General features: G+C 61.3%; 1 protein-coding gene and 2 non-coding genes across 3 annotated transcripts; all 3 read right to left on the bottom strand.

Moving 5' to 3' along the window:
- Positions 1-6,682: 6,682 nt before the first annotated feature.
- Positions 6,683-6,764, bottom strand: TRNAS-CGA (transfer RNA serine (anticodon CGA)). Its single transcript has one exon. It is a non-coding gene; the product is annotated as a tRNA-Ser (tRNA).
- A 471-nt stretch (positions 6,765-7,235) lies between these two features.
- On the bottom strand, positions 7,236-7,309 carry TRNAT-AGU (transfer RNA threonine (anticodon AGU)). Its single transcript has one exon. It is a non-coding gene; the product is annotated as a tRNA-Thr (tRNA).
- A 416-nt stretch (positions 7,310-7,725) lies between these two features.
- PER1 (period circadian regulator 1) lies at positions 7,726-16,396 on the bottom strand. Its single transcript, XM_077746735.1, is given in 23 exon segments — positions 7,726-8,574; positions 8,957-9,107; positions 9,414-9,603; positions 9,669-9,855; positions 10,291-10,370; positions 10,854-10,933; positions 11,019-11,499; positions 12,048-12,224; positions 12,442-12,578; positions 12,675-12,846; positions 12,951-13,056; positions 13,229-13,390; positions 13,393-13,498; positions 13,587-13,740; positions 13,906-14,012; positions 14,094-14,172; positions 14,580-14,722; positions 14,852-14,903; positions 15,018-15,219; positions 15,313-15,434; positions 15,533-15,687; positions 15,782-15,880; positions 15,973-16,396. Coding segments are annotated over 23 exon segments (3,681 nt in total). The 5' UTR covers positions 16,248-16,396; the 3' UTR covers positions 7,726-8,310.
- Between the last annotated feature and the right edge of the window lie 1,968 nt (positions 16,397-18,364).

Below are 18,364 nucleotides of genomic sequence, written 5' to 3'. Positions count from 1 at the left end.
GAGGGGGAGGGAGGGGCGGGGGCGGGGCTGGTGCCCCCGGGCCCCCGGCGCGCCGCGCTGCCGCCCGCCGGGCTCCTGCGGGCCCGGGTCTCTGGTTCGCCGAGTCTGGGTGTCACCCTGGAGCTCGCCCTGGGCCTGTGTCTCCGCCTCCGGTTTCTGGCTCCTGTGTCTCTCAGCCGGTTTCAACTGCGCGTGTCCTGTGTCTGGACTGTGTCGGGGACCGGGGATGCTCTCTTCCCTGCTCACAGGCGCGACAGTGGCTCCCGGAAGGAAACGTACAACAAATCTGGGCGTCTGTACATGTGTGCGCCAGCCTCCCTGCTACTCGCTCGGTCGATGTTTATGGCGTGCGTCGTGTGTTTGCCAAGTATGGTTAGGGCTCTCCTGAAGCTACATCTTGCGGGGAGGGGAGCACAGAAAATAACTAAGGAAGCAGAAAATAAAATATCGGATGGTTAGGAGGTCGACGGAGGGGCGGGGTGGGGGAGACAACCGGACATGGCAATATCTGGAGAGAGAAGTGTTGCTTTCCTCTGAGGGGTCAGAAACCGCTGCAAGGAAGAGGTGGTGTTTAAGGCCAACCAGGAAACAGGTGAAATGAAACAGCAAGTGCAAAGGCTCTGAGGCAGGAATGGAATTTGCAGGTGGGCCCCAGAGAAAGAGGGTCAGGGTTCCGGGCCAGAGAATTTGGAGTGCTTCCTAGGTAAAAATGGAGAGGCAGGGGAGGGGGCACCTGGGTGGCTCGGTCAGGTGAGAGCCTTACTATGGCTCAGATCATTATCGTGCCGGTCCTGAGTTCAAGCCTTGCTGGGGTTCTGTGCTGACAGCTCTGAGCCTAGAGCCTGCTATGGATTCTGTGTCTCCTCTCTTTGCCCCTCTTCCTGCTCATGCGCTCGCTCGCTCTCAAAAACAAACATTTAAAAGAAAAAACTGGAGAGGCAGGCATGGCCCACCACACAGGGCTTTGCAAGCTCGGAAATGACTTTGGCTTTTAATCCTAAGTGCGAGGGGAGGCTTTTAATCAGGAAAGCCATGGCCGCAGACTTCTTCTTTAAAATGACTGCTTTGGCTGCTCTGTGAAATGCGGAGCAGGGAGGACCTTTGGGTTGCGGGAGCGACCTCCTAGGCCAGACATGGTGGCAGCCTGTAGGAGGTGGTGGCAAGTGAGTGGGCCACTTCTCAGGTTTGGGCTTCGGTCACGGGACGGATGGCGGTGCCTTTTCTGGAGATGAGAAACAGCGGGGCCGGGGGGCTGTGGGGAAAGTCTGGTTAGCTGAGATCCCCTTAGACATCTGAGCGGAAATCCCAGGCGGGCCAGGGATATATAAAGTTGGGGGTCAGAGATGGAAGGTAACTATGGGGGAGTCGCTGGGAGAGAGATGGTTTGGTTGCTCTCACCCGGTGAGAGAGCGTGGAGAGAGAAGGGCTGAGCAAGGAGCCCTGGGGACCCAACAATCGGAGGCTAGGCTGAGGAGGAAGAATCGGCAAAGAAATCTAGAGTCCCGAGGGGGCTGGTAGCTGCCAAAAGACGGCCAGTGTCCCTGGGGCAGAGAATTTGGAGACCAGGAAGTGTGGGCTATGAAGAAGGGAGCCCCACCCCGTCCTAGCTAAGCTGCTGGGAGGTCAGATAAGGAGAAGAGAGGGAAGTAAGCATCAGTTTAGCATCTTGGATGTCACAGGTGACCTGGAGTGAAGGGGGTGGCTGTACACGTCGCACTCGGGTGGATTGATGGAAAGATGGGACTGAATCACGCACGCAGACCTCGGCTGTCGACCTCTCTCCATCCCGTGCTGCTGTGAATGGTGGGCGGAACGGGGCCTGGCGCAGGGGATCCGGGAGGCTGCCTGGAGGTGGGGGGGAGGGAGGAGGGCGGGGGAGGGGGCCAGTGGACACCAGCACCAGGTAGAAAAATCCGGCCTCAGGTGGTAGGGGAGACTCCTCACCATAAGGAGATGGGGGAACAGTGAGCACCTGCGTCAGTTGGGGTGCAGAGAGGATGACGCGGGTTCCCCTCATTTCTCTCCTTTCCTCAAAGAAACATGAGTCAGGCTCCCTGCTGGAAGGGAGAGAGCGCGGCGATTTGAGAAAGGGGGTGCGAAACGTTCGTTTTGGAGAGCAGGCAAAACCTTGCAGGCCAGCAGAGTAGGATTTCTTAGCAGGCTGAGTGTCCATTTGAGATGTGGGATCAAAAGCTTCAAGTTCACAGGCCAGTTTCACCATGAAGCTAATTAAGCGTTTGCTTCAGGACCCCTCGAACTTCCACAGGCTCCGGGGAGGGCCCTAGGGATACAGCCACCCGGCCATATGCTCCTGTGACATTTGCAGAAGATTTTTAAAAATTTCCTTAATGTTTACTTATTACGGAGACAGAGACAGCGTGAGCAGGGGAGGGGACAGAGAGCAAGGGAGACACAGAATCGGAAGCAGCTCCAGGCTCCGAGCTGTCAGCACAGAGCCCGACGCGGGGCTCGAACCCACAAACTGTGAGATCATAACCTGGGCGGAAGTTGGTCGCTTAACTGACTGAGCCACCCAGGCGCCCTTGTATTCTTTTCTTTAAAAGCCTCTCTCCAGAATTTGGGAGTCTTCAGGCTCCCCAGACCGGAGCCGGTTGGCATGACTCCAGGATTTTCTCCGGCCACTGCTCCTGTCCAGGCGGACGCCCAGAGTGTCTGATGGTGTGGGGCAGGGATGGAGTCTGTGTGAGCGAGCGCCTGGGTGGCATCCCTGTACATGGTGTGTCTGGGTGTCTGGGCCTCCAGCCTCTTCCTGGCCTCCGTCTCAACATTGGGCCTCATCTGGGCTTGGGGGAGGGGAGCTCGTGTGCCACACGCGCTGGGCCCCTAGGGAGGTGGGGGGTGGGGCAGGGAACTGAGATGGCACAGCTGGTGGAGTGTCCTGGCTTCCCCTCCCCCGCTGAGATGTCCCTCCCCTACCCACCCCCCCAGGCCTGGGCTCCAAGACTCAGCTCCTCCCTCTTTGTTCTTCAAAGGGGAAGCTGGCTTCCTGGGACCCCCTGGGTCCTGGGTAGGGGAGTTCCTGGAGGGGTGGGTCCTGGAGGGGTGGGGGTTGGGAAGTAGGAGGATCAAGCCCCTGGGCCAAGGGAAGAATCAGGATAGAAGACCCCAAATAGTCCCAAACAAGACAGGGTCATCCCTTTGTTACCTTATGGGACCAAACGTTCTTGCAGGGGAAGCGGGCCAGTGAACAGTGTATAAAACCGATTTGTCAGATGGCGGTAAGTGCAGTGGAGAAAAGTGAAGCAAGCGGGTGGAGAGTGGAAATTGTACTTTCAGAGAAAGACTCGTTGAGAAGGTGAAATTTAAGAGGCGAGCGTAAAAGCTACTGGGACGCCTCTGGAAAGGCAGATGCGCCAGGCAGAGGCCAGCAGGCAGGAGAGCCTGGCTTGTCCCAGGAGCAGAGGGCAGCCCAGGGGCCAGTGAAGGTAGCGCAGGAGTTGAGATCCGAGAGAAGCGGGGGGAGGGGGGACCTGATCAGCTAGGACCTTCTAGGCCATTGCCTTGACTCGGCCAGGATTCCCCCGTCCTCAGATCAGAAGCCTTTGGAGGGCTTCCTTCTCCGTTCTGCATTTTTGTTTTGTTCTGTTTCTGGCACTTTTAATTTTTTATATCATGTCAAGCCTCCGCAAAGGCCCACTGATTGTTTACATCTGCCCCATTTGCTTTGTGCTCTCTCTCCAAATACAACATGGATAGAAAATAGTTGCTTTTGATGGGTGTTTGGGTGGTTCAACTGGTTGAGGGCTCAACTCTTAGTTTCGGCTCAGGTCATCATCTCACCGTTTGTGGGTTCGAGCCCCAAGTCAGGCTCTGTGCTTGGGATTCACTCTCTCTGCCCCTCCTCCACTCGTGCTGTCTCTCTCTTTAAACAAACTTAAACAAAAGAAAGAAAATATTTGTTTTCTTTGGAAGTACACTGGAGACATTAGGCCCCTTTGCCCCCAATTATTGGCTGTATCTTTCCCAAGAACAAGGACATTCACAACATCGTAGTACAGTTATCAATATCAAGATATAAAAATTAACATGATGCGGGGCGCCTGGGTGGCTTAGTCGGTTGAGCGTCCGACTTTCGCTTAGGTCATGATCTCGCGGTTCGTGGGTTCGAGCCCCGCGTCGGGCTCTGTGCTGACTGCCAGCTCGGAGCCTGGAGCCTGTTTCGGTCTGTGACTCCCTCTCTCTCTGACCCTCCCCTGCTCACGCTGTCTCTCTCTCTCTCCTAGAAATAAAAAAAAAAAAATTAATATGATGCCATTATTTAACCCCCAGTCCATATTCAAATTTCCTCAAGTGTTTCAGTGATGTCCTTTATAGCTTTTTTTGTCCTTATCCAAGATCCAGTCCAGGATCGCGTGGTCGCATTTAGTTGGTAGGTCTCTTCAGTGTCATTGAATCTAGAAGAATCTGTTGTTAATCTTCACAGTGTTGAAGAGTCCAGCATTATTTCGGAGCTTGTCCTTCCGTTTGGTTTGTTAGATGTCTCCTCGTGGTTAGAATCAAGTTATTCAGATTATGTACTGGGGGCGGGAGCATCACAGAAGCGAAGGTGTGTCTTCCTCAGTCTTCCGAATCGCGTCAGAAGACACATGCCAGTTTGTGTTAATACCGAGACACTGACTTTGATCGCTCAGTTGGATGGCATTGGGCACATCTGTCCACTGTAAAGTTATCATATCCCCCCCTCCCCAAATAGTAATTGACGTGTACTTTGTGGGAAAACACTTTGAGACTCTGCTACGTACAACCCACCAACCACCACTCCAGTAGCCAGTGGCGATTTCTCACTCCAGCACTGCATCTGTATTTATTAGTTGGCAGTTGACTATAAAAAAGAGCTACCTATCCCCTTCCTTCCCATTTTATTTCTTTTGGAGTCTTACTTGATTCAGTGAATCATAGTCCATCACAATCTTCCTATATTTTAATGCTCAGATTGTCCCAGAGTTAGCCAACGGGAGCTCCTTGAACTGTAACCCTGAGCTGTTGTGTCTTTTTTTTTTTTTTAAAATAGATGCTCAATATTCTTTGAGCATTTCTTTACTTTCCTGTGCAACAAGATGTTCCAAGATCATCTTATAATTCCCTAACCTGGAATCAGCCCTTTTTCCTAGGAGCCCTGGTTCATTTCTAGCAGAGAGCGGTAGTTAGTAACCAATATCTCGGCACCTGGTGTGTTTATTGCTACCTGTGTGTCTTTCCTCCCAGGCTCTCAGTGGAAAGAGCTAGGAGGTATATGTATGTTTATATGTTGTGTATGTGTGTACATTTCTTTCTGTATCTACACACATTAAAAGCCATGAATGCCTCTTGATACCCCATTGGAAGATTTCAAAGAGAGGAAGGACAGAATCTGATGTATGTTTCAAAAGGATCACTATGCCCAGTGTGTTCAGAGGAGACTGTAAAGGCACAAGAGCTGAAGCAAGGAAATAATTCAGGGGCTATTGTAACAATCCGAGACACGTGGGGGAACTTGGACCAGGGTGTGGTGGTGATGTTTTGACGAGCAGTCACGGTTTTTTAAAACCTGTTTTAAATAAGAAATTGCTGACTGATTTGATGTGGAGTGTGTGTGTGAGAAAAAGAATTGGGGTGACCCTAAGGTTTTTAAAACCCTGACCAACTAAAGAAATGAAGTTTTCCTTTACTGAGCTACAAAGTGTGTAGGTGAAGTTCATTTTGGGGAGGCCAGGAATGGGTTTGGCCATCTTTTTGTGATTCCCTATTAGATACCCAAGCGGAAATGATAAGTAGATACTAATGTATATGCATCTGTAATTTGGAGAAGAGATCTGGAGCTGGAGATGAACATTTTGGATGTATTGACGTATTATTCGTTGAGATTTAAAGAGTACAGATAGAGAAGAGGTTGGAAAACTGAGCCAGTGGGAACCCTCCGACATTTGACAATCCCGAAGGTGTTCACCCAGCCAAGGAGTCTGTGCTTGAGCTGCTAATGATGTAGAAGGAGTATCAGAAGAGTTGGGGTGTCCCAGAGGGCAGTGGAGAGAGTAGGCCTCTGGGTCAAGGCTGCCAAGAAGCAATCGATGGTCTTAGCAATGCGAAGGTCACTTGGTAACCTTAACAAGAGCATCTTGGATGAATGGGGTGGGGGAGGGGACTTGATTAGAGGGGTTCCAGGGAGCATGGGGACACGGAATGGGGGAGCGTGGGTGTATGGTAGCTGAAAGGGTGTGTGTGGGGTGCAGCGAGGCCTACGTTGTCCGGGGCGAGGGGGGGCGCCGGCGGGGAAGGGACGACCACAGGCGGGGGTGGGGTCGTCTCTTCAGAACGCCCTAGCTTCTCGGTGACCCACGAAGGCCGAGGGAGGATAATGGGCCTCGTGGAGTGGGGTTGAGAGGAGAGAGGCGCAAACAACCTCGGAGGAGACGGGCGGGAGGCCGGGTAAGTGAAGCGCAATATGCCGGGGGAACAGCACTGAGCAGCCTGCTGGGCTCGGTGACGGGAGGAACCTCGGAGCGGCGGTTCAGGGACACGGTCGCCGGAGCGTAAGGCCCGCGAGGGGGCGCTCGCGGGCTGGTCGCGGGTGGCTGCGTCCCGGAGAATAAAGGCTGGATCTTTCCCCCTCGGGAAGGGGGCGCTAGAAAAACGAAGGGCTTTCTCCTCCGAAGGCAGGAATACCCACTCCCAAAAGTACACACGCTGTGAGCAGGATTCGAACCTGCGCGGGGAGACCCCATTGGATTTCGAGTCCAACGCCTTAACCACTCGGCCATCACAGCCGCGTGCGGCTTCGGGCCTGCGCCACTATAGCTGCCTATCAACGGGCCCGCCTCCCGCTGGTCCCGCCCCTCCGCCTAGAGACGCCTGTGCGCGTGCGCCTCCCCGCGGCGGCGCGGGCCGCGCCTCCCTTCCAGCCGCCCGAGGCCCAGCTTCCGGAAGCGGCGGTTCCCGCGTGGTCCCCCTCTGCCCCAAGCCCCAGGGCGGCCCCAGCAAAATGAGCCAGAACCCGAACCCAAGCCCAGGGTGCCGTGCCCTTGAACGCGCAGGATGCCCGCGTCACTCCCGGGTCCTGAAAGCGAACTGGGAGTCAGCCCCCCAGTTCACACTAAAAGTGCGCTGGAGCGTAAGCTCAAGGTGGGAAGGGCTTGGTAAGAATAAGAATCTCATGAAAGGCGCGACGGAAAGATCCTCGGAGAGGGTTGGAGACGCGTTGCCCTCGGAGCAATAATATACCGCTTCTCGCGGCCCCCAGGCACCGCTGGGATTCGAACCCAGGATCTCCTGTTTACTAGACAGGCGCTTTAACCAGCTAAGCCACGGCGCCGGCGGAAGGCGCTCCGCGTCTGGAGTTAGAAGAACTGCTTTGGGGAGTCAGTGTGTGAGAAACATCACAGAGCGGGGGTCGCCGCGGGTTCCCCTCCCCGCCCAGGTCCTGAGCCGCAGGATTAACTCCCGCCCCTCCTTTCTCCCACACCCTGGGGGCCCAGCTTGACCCTGGTGGGGCACGTGACTTCCCGTCCCTCTCGGTCGGGCACCTGTCCGCGCTGGAGCTCGCTCCAATCCTAGGCGCAAGCCGCCCCCCTCCCCCGCCCACGACAGACCCAGCTGGAAAGGCTGTGCGGCGAGGAGGGCAGGGGGTCGCCCACGCTCGCCGCCACCTCCCTAGGATTGTGGCCACACCCCTCCACCAGGAGCTCGCTTCACCCGCCCCTAAACTTCATTCCACAAATTCCTGGGCTTTTTTTTTTTTTTGTATTAAAAAATAACAGACACAATATCAAAAACACAAATGCCATCGGTAGAGGGTACAGCTGAGAACACCTGGGTCCCACCTGAGGGGCAGCACCAGGGACTCCATGGTCCACCAACGTCCCCCACCCTGGAGCAGCTAGGGGTTCGGACCGCTGGGTCCTGCTTGGGCCTCGGGCCCTCCTCCTCTCTTCTAGGGAGGAGGTGGGAGAGGGCTATCTCCCCCAATAAATAAGTGCAGCCCCAACCGTCCGGGACCAGGACTCAGGCTCAGCCAGGGTTTGGAGAGACTTCAGCAGCTGGTCAGCAACCTCGTCCAGAAGGAAGGCCTCCTCACCAGGGGGGAGGAGAAGAGACTTCTCCGGGCTGGGCTCAGCTGAAGAATCCCACCCTCTACCCTAAGAAGCCAGAGGCTGCCCCCTGACTCCTGGGCTGCCGATGGGGGTCCGGCCCCCGAAGCGGGAGAAGCTGGGGCAGTTTCCTATCGGTTGGTCCAGCCACGTCTGCGTTCGGAGAGGCGGAACAAGGGAGAAGGAAGCTTCTCATGCACTCCCGGAGGTGGCCTCAAAACATGGTCTAGCTGGTGCCATTTTCTGTGGCAGGTAAGGCTGGATCGGATGGGCTCCCACCTTGCTCCTCCTCCTCCATGGCCAGGTCCTGGGAGCTTGAGGCCCTGGCCCCAGCTTGAGCCCCAGCCTCTTCTCCGCCCTCCCCCTCGCCGCTGCCACCCTCGCCTCCGCCCTCCTCCATGGGCTCCAGTCCCAGTCCATCCAGTTCCGAGAAGAGCGGGTCATCAGGGTGGCCGGGGTCTTGGGTGCTACTGCCGCAATCCACACAGGCCTCAGAGGGAGAGAGTGGAGAGGTCAGACAGGGTGCTCCCTATCCAGCTACCCTGCCAGCCCATCCCAGGAACACTCCCCCAAATGTGCTCCCAAAGAAACCCCAGTCCACACAGACACACATGGACCAGCAAGACTAAAAATGTACCGAGCCCTGTTATCTGGACCCCACTAGGAGACCATCACAACGGCCGTCAGCACAGGACAGGCCCAGGACGGGCCTGCAAAGCCTAAAGTGATGAAATCCCATCTAACCCAGCTGGAAACCTGAGTGGAATTAACACCTTTCAGGATGAAACACCCAAGGACAGTCAATGGGGGACAGGGGAGCAGCCCCTGAGCCTTTAACCTTCCAACCTGAGCCCAATCCCTCCATCTCTCACCATCACATCGAGGGCCCGAGGCAGCTGACCCTTCCGGACCCAGGAGTGCACGGCACCCAGTTCCCTGCGCTGGTCCTCAGAGAAGCGAGGCTGCTGCTTCTGCATGGCCCGGAGCCGCTCCCGGTCCTGCTTGAGCACTGAGGCCGTGTCCCTGCCCGGGGAAGGGGTTCAGAAGGGAGAGGCTGAGAGCCAGGCCCAGGGTCTGTGAGGCGGCCCTTCTCCCTCCAAGGCAGGTGGCCACCCGCAGCCTCACGCTCCTCCTCTCAACCCGGCCTCTGGGAGTTCCAGACGCGGAGAAGCTGTCCTCAGCCTGGTGGGAACGAGTGAGGGCGGGGGTCCCAGGGGCCGGGGCCAGGGCCAGCCCCGGAAAAGAAAATCCCAAGCTCAGTGGAAAGGGGGGAGCTAGCTTCCCCACACCTCTGAAAGGGGGGCGGTGGCGGCCCCTGAAACTCCTCACCTGGAGGGCACCTGATAGGTCATCATGACGCGCTGGTCGGCATTGGCCATGAGCAGCCAGATGGGATCCTGGAGCACGTACTTAATGACTTGGTCCCCAGGCTCAGCCCGGGCCTGGGCGGCCCCAGCTTCGGCCTCCGAAGAGTCGACGCTGCCAAAGTACTTGCTCGTGTGGCTGCTCTGACTGCTGCCTGCAAAGCGGAGGGCCCGGCCGCCGGCGTCAGGCCTCCCGAGCTGCCCTCCGGGCCACGTNCACGCGTGATGCTGGCTGAGGTGCTGCCTCCCTCGTGGGAGCCTGCGCCGGACCCGGAGCCCAGGCCGGAGCCCAAGGAGCCCGAGGCGGCAGAGCCGGTGCCGGACCGTGAGTCCTCCTGCAGCAACAACTCCAGCAGGTCGCTGGAGCCCGACAGCGCGTCCTGATTGGACGACTCCGTGACCTCCACCTGGTGGGGGGCAGGGCGAGATTAAGGGGTCAACACCCAGGCTTCTCTCCACGTGCTGCCACTGGATGGGGGACACGCCCAGCCCCAGTGGCCTCTGTCCCCACTCTGTGACAGCGGGGCCAGGATGAGAGAGGAGAGCTGGCCCAGAGGAGGAGCGCGACGCCGGACCCACCCAGGAGGCGCGTGCGCTCTCAGGCGTTACTGAGCCGTCCTCGCCACCGGTTGGGATGGGACTGTCCCTACACCACAGACCAGGCGGCCTCATTCAGAAGTTCAGCCTGGGTCTCCCACCCTGAGGCACCATCTCCTGGAGATGGAAGCCAGGCAGGCAGAGGACAGGGTGCAAAGTGCAAGTGCAAAGTGGAGAAGGAGCGAGGGGAAGGGGGGCTGTGAGGGGGTGCTGGTAAAAGAACACAGGGGGTGGTCAGTGCTCACCAGTCTGGCCTCTGGCTCCGCAGCCTCCTCACTGGGAGGCGGGGGCCCGGCACTGCTCCNGGCGGGGCCGTGGTGGCAGCCTGTGGGGAGAGACCAGGGTTAGCAAGGGCCTCAGCCTGGGGGTCGGCAGCCCTGCCACCTGCCCAGCCCTGCCGCTCTGACCGGCGAGAGGGTAGAAGGCCCCGGAGAGAGTCCAGCTTCCGGGTCACACAGCAAGTAGGGGACGCAGGGGAGGGGAGGGGACTTTCAGGGAAGAATCACAGCAGGCAGGGCCAGGGGGATTTATTGCAAAAGACGCTCGGGAGGGGAAAGGTTACAAGTGGGGCGGAGCAGAGGGGCTACAGAAGACAGAGACGCCTGGCAGATGGGGGGAAGCAGGGAGGGTCTGCGGACGAGCGGGCAGGCGGCTCTGGTCCATCCCCCAAACTCCCGTAGCCTGGGCGCCGCTCCGGCCCGGGCCCGTCGAGGCTGCACTCGGCCTAGCTTGAGGTGGACTGACGAGATGGGCGGGGAAGCCCAGGCCGGAGTCCCGCGTCCGCCTGCGGGGAGCCTCTCTCAGGCACCTGGAGGGCTGACATCCCGCCCTCGAAGCCCCGAGCCCAGCAGGCGTCCCGGGTCGCCTGGCCTGTGTCTGGCCTGCAGTCTACGTGGGTTTCTACGCAGCAGCAGCTCGGTCACAAGCGGGCATGCTTCGGCCCCTGCCCCCAGCTGGGCTTGAAAGAGCTTACCTGGAGCAGGGCACTCGGCCTGCCTGGCTCAGCGCCACCCCCCCAGGGCTGCCCTCCTCTGGCTGTAGCCTGGAGCCCCGGCCCCGTGGGGAGACGCTGGCGAGGGGCCTGTCCCTAAGCAGGGCCCGGGCTCCCTGGAGCGGGAATGTCTCCCACAAGACCCCCCTGCCCCCCACCCCCGACCGTCTGGTCCTGGACCGGGCAGAGGGCGAGGCTCGGGGCTGTCCTGGGCGGCTACCTCGCTCGCCAGGGGCCAAGGGGGCCGGGGAGGAGCCGTCGAGTCCACGCAGTCGGCTGAGGTCTCGGAAGCGGCTGAGGAAGGCCTGCTCCTCCTTCTGTGTGTGCAGGGACAGCACGGCCTTGGTCAGGCCCACCGGGCGGTAGGCATCTGGGGCCGGGTCGGGGGCTACCGTGGGGCTGGGGGCTGGGCTGGGGGCTGGGCCTGGAGCCAGGCCAGGCAGGTCCTCCATCATGATGATATCTAAGGAAGACGAGACGGGAGGAAAGGTCATTGCAGTCACCTCAGGGGTCAGTACATCCACGACCTCCCCGTCCAACAGCCCCGCCAGCCCCCGGCCTCTGCCCCACAGCCCAGCCTGTGCCCTACGTGGCCCCCTTGGCCTCCTCCCTGCTGAAGACTGGGTCTGAGCCCTCTTCTCCATGCCAAGCGGTCCCAGAGTGAGAGAGAACACTTAGTCCCTCCAGTGACAGTCCCATAGAAGGGAAGCTCCCTCCTTGCCCTCCCCTCACGCGTCCTCCCCTTAAGGGGTTCCCTACAGTCCCTGTCCTTGGTCCCTCTGTGGACAGCACCTCGGGGCCGAACCCCCCACCCCAGACCTGGTGTGCGAACCGACAGTGAGAATACGGAGAAACAAAGCAGCGAAGGCCGGCGGGGCTGGACGGCAAGCAGCAGCCCCGAGCTAGGAGACCTCCTTCTCTCCGTTAGGGGCCAGACGGGGAAGGGACGGGCGGGCAGGAGGGAGGTCTGGCTGGGGGACCGAGTGGAGCCCCCTCACTCCGCGCCCATACCCGACTCCGGGGGCTTCTTGTCTCCCACATGGACGATGGTGGAGCTGAAGCTACACTGACTGGTGACGGACACCACGCTCTCTGCCTTATTGGCCAGTGCGAGCGGGCTCAGGGCGCCTCCCACCACCGGCTCCTTCTGTGGGGCGGCCCCCTCCCCGGGCAGCACTGTCGACGCATCTGTGCGGAGAGATGGCACCAGTTACCCCCAGGAGGCTGGGAGGGGGGATCCCAGGGAAGTGGGGGAGGCACGGACAGGACAGAGGACTCCGCAAATCTGAAAGCTGGGAGGGCGGCGGGGCGGAGTGAGGTGGGGGCCCTGAAGGCAGAAATGCAGAGACCCGGGGCCAGTGGGCCGGGCGGGGCAGTGGGGGCAGGGCGTGCACCGGGTCTTTACCTTTCTTGGCCCCCAGAGGGACCGGACCTGTCCTCTGCTTGTCATCATCGGAGGCTGAAGAGGTGGTGCAGGAGGAGGACGAGGCGCATTTACGCTTGGCCTTGGCTGTGCTGGGAATGTTACAGCTCTCTAGATACCTGTGGGGCGGGGCGCCAGAGGGCATGAGGGCGGGGCTTGAGGTGCCAGCGTGGGAGCCAGGGCCCAAGTGGGAGAAGGTTCCAGGGCTGCCTGACCTGAGGATGCTGTCCAAGCAGTTGATCTGCTGGTAGGAACAGCCGTTGGCTTCTTTCCTCTCCGCCTCCTCAGGGGTCAAGGTGAGTGGGGCCTGGGCTGGCGCAGGGACTATCTCCAGTTCTGGGTCTGGGGACTGGCAGGAAAGGGTCTTGGCCTTGAAGGTGCCTGTGGCTGCACCATGGAGAGAAAAAAGGAGAGACAAGCTCCTCTGGGTTGGGGTGAAGGTCAGGGGGGACCCCCCAGTCTCAGGCTCACCCACACCCACACCCACTCACCAGGGAGGCGGGGCCTCGGCAGGGGCCACGCGCGGGACTCGATGAAAAGCTGCTGTCCCTGATGCTTCACCAGGTGCACGTCCTTACAGATCTGCTGGAAGGTCACCTGAGGGACGGAACAGGGCAGTGTCACGGGCTCAGGGCACAATGCAACGAAGGGCACCGGTGGGGAGGCACTGGGGCCACGGTGTGAGCACGACCGGAAGGGAAAGGCACAGGAACCGGGCCTGGACAGGGGAACGCGACACGAGATGGCAAAGCAGGGGACGGACACTCACCGGGGCGGGAGGCCCAGGCCCCTCAGCGTCGCCCCCGTTGCTATCGCTGGAGGAGCCAGGGCTGAGGAGAGGGCCCGGCGAAGCGGCGGGGCCGACCCCGCACAGCCCCGTGGGGCTGGGACTGTGCACCGGCTGAGGCAGGGAGAGANCTCGACATTCACCTGTAACAGCAGCCGGTGGATCTGCTCAGATAGCTCCTGGATATCAGCGTCCAGAGACAGAGCTGGGCTGGGGGCCGGAGGAGTGAACACGTCCTCGTTCAGGGGCGCCCTGCAGGGTGGAGAAGGGTAAGTCAGGGCCCGCCCCCTCCCGCACGGTCCCAGCCCACAGGGCCAGCTCTGGGGTGCGGCCCACTCACGTGCGCACTTTGTGGCGTCCCAACACAAAGGCCACCTTGCGGCTCCAGGGGTGCACGAAGCCGGCCCAGCTGGTGTCCATGGTCACGTACTCCCCGTTCCGCGCACAGAAGCGAATGGGGGAGTGATCAAAGGGCTGGCCGGCCAACTGCAAGACTGAAGGAGGGAGACATGAGGGGAGGGTCGGCCCGAGGCAGAGCCCGGCACAGCAGAGGGCCGCCCGCTGGAGATCCAGGCCACCGGGGCCCGAGGGACAGCCGCAAGCACAGCAAGAGGGGCCCCGCGGGCAGCGGAGGAGGGAGCGCGGGACAGAGGACTCACTCTTCTTGTGGATGGCCAGCATGAGGGGCCGGTCCTCGGGGTGCAGAAACAGGAGCACTGGGGCCCCCAGGAGGTCCTGGGGGAGGTAGCCCAGCAGGGGGGCGGCCCTGCAGGGAGAGGGGGCATCAGAGAGTAGCCGTGGCCTTAGCCCGGGCGCCCCCACCTTTCCCTCCAGGTCCTGAGCGAACCTTTCGTCCACATCCTGGAAGAGGCAGCTAGGTGTGTGCCGGGTGGTGAAGATTCTCTTGTCGGGAGGGATCCGGGGAGCTGGGGCACAGAGAGTGAGGCCACGGGGTTTTCTCCAGAACGGACCAGCGTCTCGTCCCCCGTCACCCCCAGGCTGCCTGGGACCCAAGCTATTGGGAGGCCTCCCCACAGCTCTGTACAGGATCTTCTAGGCTGCAGAGATGGTCTAGACCATTCCTCCACCCCCACCCCCCACCCAGAGTGAAACAGAACCAAAGCATTCATCTTTCCCTGCTCCTAGCTCAGGCTGCTTACCCAATTCTCCCCCCACTAAAAGCAGACTCAAACCTTCGTCCTTAAGATTCCTTCTCTGTTCCAAGATTTAGGGACTGGGACCTGCCTCTCAGACTCACATCCTGCCTCCCCATGGGCGTAGGGAAATCACCCTTCCAACCACGCCCGCCAGGCCAGGCCCACTGCCCACTCACCTTCGTAACCCGAGTGGATGCGCTCCGCGATGAGCAGGCAGCACGGCTGCGCGGGGGCCCCATCTGAGACCCGGATCTTGGTCACATATGGCGTTAGGCGGAATGGCTGGTACCGAGGCCCTGCATCCCGGTCAGGACCCCCTCTGGAAAGGGAGAGAAAGAGGCACGAGTGACTCTTCGTGGAGGGTCACCTACCCTTCACCTCAAGGTCATGGACCAGACAGCAAAGCAGTGGGGGTGGGGACGGTGGGAGGGGCTCTGCCCCCACCTACCTGATACGGCAGAAGACGGACTTCTCCTGGGTGAAGTCCTTGAGGCCTGAACCTGGAACAGACCAGGAGGGCACTGAGGACAGCCCCCCACCTCCTCCCTGGCCCCTCAGAGCAGGGGTTTCGTGGGACTGCTGGCCCCTTCCCCCCAAGCACTTGGGGACCTCACCTGCTGAGGCCCCGGCGCCCCAGGTGGGCAGGCGAGAGGGGGCAGTGGAGCCATAGAAGACACCCACGTCCTGGGGGGCCAGGAGCTCGGAGAAGCGGGCGCCCCGGAACACATCCCGCTTGCAGCGCAGCAGTGTACCCGCCTGCTCGGAGATGTAGACGATGCGGCCCGTCAGGAACGAGACCGCCACCGAGAAGGTGTCCTGGGCCGGAAAGAGAGGACAAAAGTAGACTCAGGAGCCACGCCAGGGAGGACGGGAGGCGCGTCGGGACAGAGGGGCCGGGCCGCGGCTGACCTGGTTGCGAAGCGTATACTCAGATGTGATGTGCTCCAGCTCCTCCAGGGTGTAGGTGGACATGTCCAGGGCACAAGGCTCACCCTCCTCCAGGCTCCACTGCTGGTAGTAGTCCTGGTTGGCTGCCGGGCGGAGGCGGTGAGGTATCTAGTGAGGAAGCTGCCCCCACCCCTCAGTGGCCCAGCCCCTGGCCATGGCCCTCCCAGGAGGCACCACTCACCCTGCACCTGCTTGACACAGGCCAGAGCATACTGCAGCGTGGCCAGGGTCCCAGAGCGGCCCTTGCCCCGGCGCTCGGGCGGCAGCCGAAGCTTGAGCTCCCGCAGAGCCGTCATGAGTTCCTTCTGGGTCCTCGCCCGCGCCGACTGCTCACTGCTGCAGGGCCCACAGGCAGGGAGGGGTACAGCTCTTAGCCCCAGATCGTGACCCCAGCCCCCAGCCCTCCTGTCTGGCCCTCACCCCCACGAACCTGCAGCCGCTGGTAGACGGGTTGTCCTGCTCCGAGCTGGCGCTCAGGAGGCTGTAGGCAATGGAGCTGCTGGGTGGGGATGGGCTCTGAGAGTTGGTGCTGGGGAGAAGCAGCAGGCCCACAGTGAGAAAGCGCCCAGGAGCAGGGGCCCCGCCCCCGCCCCGCCCCCCAAGACCCTGTCGCCAGCACACCTCTTGCTGCTCTCGGTGGTCTCCAGCAGGGCCGAGTCCTTGCCGTTGCCAGACGAGGAGCTGTGCGAGCTCCGCTGGGAAGCGCCCCGGGACTCGGGCCCGTTGGACTCATTGCCGCTGGAGCCGTTGCTGTTGGCATCTGTGTCATCAGCAAGGCTGGGGCCGGGGCGGGACCGGTGCTGCGGCGGCCCGGGGGATGGGGCCCCTCCAGGGCAAAAGGATTCTCCCGGTCCGGAGTCCCCTCCCCCATCAGCCCCTTCTAGGGGGCCACTCATGTCTGGGTCATGGGGAGGGCAAGGGGGAAACAGGGCAGGCGGAGAGGCCACCACGCGCGCACGGGGGGGCCTGGCGGCCTGGCTGGGGGAGTGAGGTGGGAGATCCAAGGCTCTGAGGACTGAGAAGTTCGATCACACGCAGTACCTGGACAGGGAGACCAAGAAGAAGGGCGGGGAGAAGGCGGGGGGAGGTTAACTTTACAGTCCTGCTGGCTTCACTCAGACTCTCCCGGGTCGGCTCCCAGGCCCCTAGGACCCAGGCTTGGGAGCCCCGGGGTAAGTTCTGTTTCCTATCCCCACTGGCGGTCCGCAGGTGGGAAGGGGCCTCTCTCCTGCCCTCCTCCACGTCCCCCGCCAGCGTGGCCTGGGAAAGGAAGAGCCTGAGTATTTGACGAGAACTATGGCCGTGAACCAAATCCTGGACGCTTCCCATCCTCAAATCCCCATCAGGCCCCCACTCCGCGCGGGACTCCAAGGCCTCAGAGCAGGGGGTATGCCGGTCGCCGCCTATATTTAGGCCTCCAGGCTAATTTTATCCGGGGGCGGCGCCACCCCCGCTGCACATGCGCACGGACATGCGCGGCCCCACCACGCGCTTCCGCCGCCGCCGCGGTCGCCAGGGAAACCGACGTCAGCAGCTGAGCTCAGCGGTTGCTGGAGGGACCAGGGGAGGGCGGGAGAGGCGACCCCTCCCCCATTTCCCGGCGGAGCCCAGGGATCGACCCACTCCCACACTGGCGGGCGCGGCCGGGGGTCGCCCACCTCTAAAACACCCCCACACCCTGGAGGGCTCGGTGAAAATAAGAAGAAGGGCTGCCCACGGGGTTTCCAGGGGCTGGCCTTGCTCCCCAGGGCAAAACACAACCGCCACCGCCCTCCGCGCAAAAGCTCCACAAGCCTGGCCTTCGCCTGCATCCCGGTCATTGTGGTCAAGACGACGCAGCCTGTCCCTCTCCGGGCCCCGCACCCTCGCCCGACCCCCAGGACTGAAGCCGGCACCTGCCATTGTCAGGGACTCAGGAATCCTCTCGGTCCTCTACTTTTCTAGATTACCCGCCGCCCCGACACACTCCGCCCCCATTCGAAGCGGCCACATTCAGCCCTGAGCAAGGGACGCACAACCAACCGCCAGCGGATAGTTCTTCCCCTACTCCTCGTCCAACCACACCCCCAACCCCCAGAGCCAGGAGAAAAAGGAAGGCTGTGGCCAACAGCAGGAACTAGCGCCGGGAACGGGATGTTCCAGTCCGAACCAGGCTTACATCACGGCCGGCGCAGGGCCAGGGCCTGGAGGGGGGAGCGCGGGCAGCGCGTAAAACCTGAAGGGGTCCCGGTGCCGGGGCAAAACCAGGGACCCCCGAGTGACAAGGAAGGCAGCGGCGGCAGACCTGCCGAGGGTCGGACGTGGGGCCGGGGTAGCTGGGAGGAGAGGTCAAGGCCGGAGGTAAGGTAAGAGGATCAGGAGCGCGGACAGCCGGCACAGGGTTGCGAGGAACACCCACGTTCCCGAAGGCAGAGAGGGGGTGGGCAGCGGCAAGGAAGGCGGACTGCGGGTGAGCCGTCTGCGCGCCTGGGCCGAAAGCGGCGCATCGGGCTGGAGGTGGCGGCGGTCCGACTTGGGGCGGGAGACCGATCCCCGGGTGGCCCTGGAGATGCCTACCTGGCCGCGCGAGCGCCCTCCGGCCTCCTGCCCGCCGCCGTTGCAGCCCTCAGCCGAGTGGAAGCTTCGCGGGGCCAGGAGGCGGGTTGCATAATGCCAGGCACTGCCCCTCATTGGCCTCCTGCCGGCGGAGCCGCAGGCCCCGCCCCCGATTGGCTGGGGATCTCGTCCCGGCGCCTGATTGGCTACTGGCCCCTACTGAGGTCAGGGCTGTGTCACACACACGGGCGCACGTGGACCTGGGTGCTGGCGCTGAGCTGAGGGGCCCCAGACACCGCCACCAGCCAATGGGCGCCGGACGCCTTGCACAGTGAATAATGGAAGGCTGGGGAGGGGACGTGAGCTGCCCCTCTTCGAGGAAAATGCCTGGGCCACGGTAGGTGCTTAAAGATGTCTGTTTCCTGAACTGTCCAGCCCAGCACAGCAGGACACCTTGGCCTTGCCAGGGGAGGGCGGA

This window comes from Crocuta crocuta, unplaced genomic scaffold (genome assembly GCF_008692635.1).
Source record: "Crocuta crocuta isolate KB4526 unplaced genomic scaffold, BGI_CrCroc_1.0 scaffold139, whole genome shotgun sequence".
Classification (NCBI taxonomy): Eukaryota; Metazoa; Chordata; class Mammalia; order Carnivora; family Hyaenidae; genus Crocuta; species Crocuta crocuta.
The sequence above is the reverse complement of the archived record's forward strand: the minus strand, read 5'-3'. Positions and strand labels throughout refer to the sequence as shown.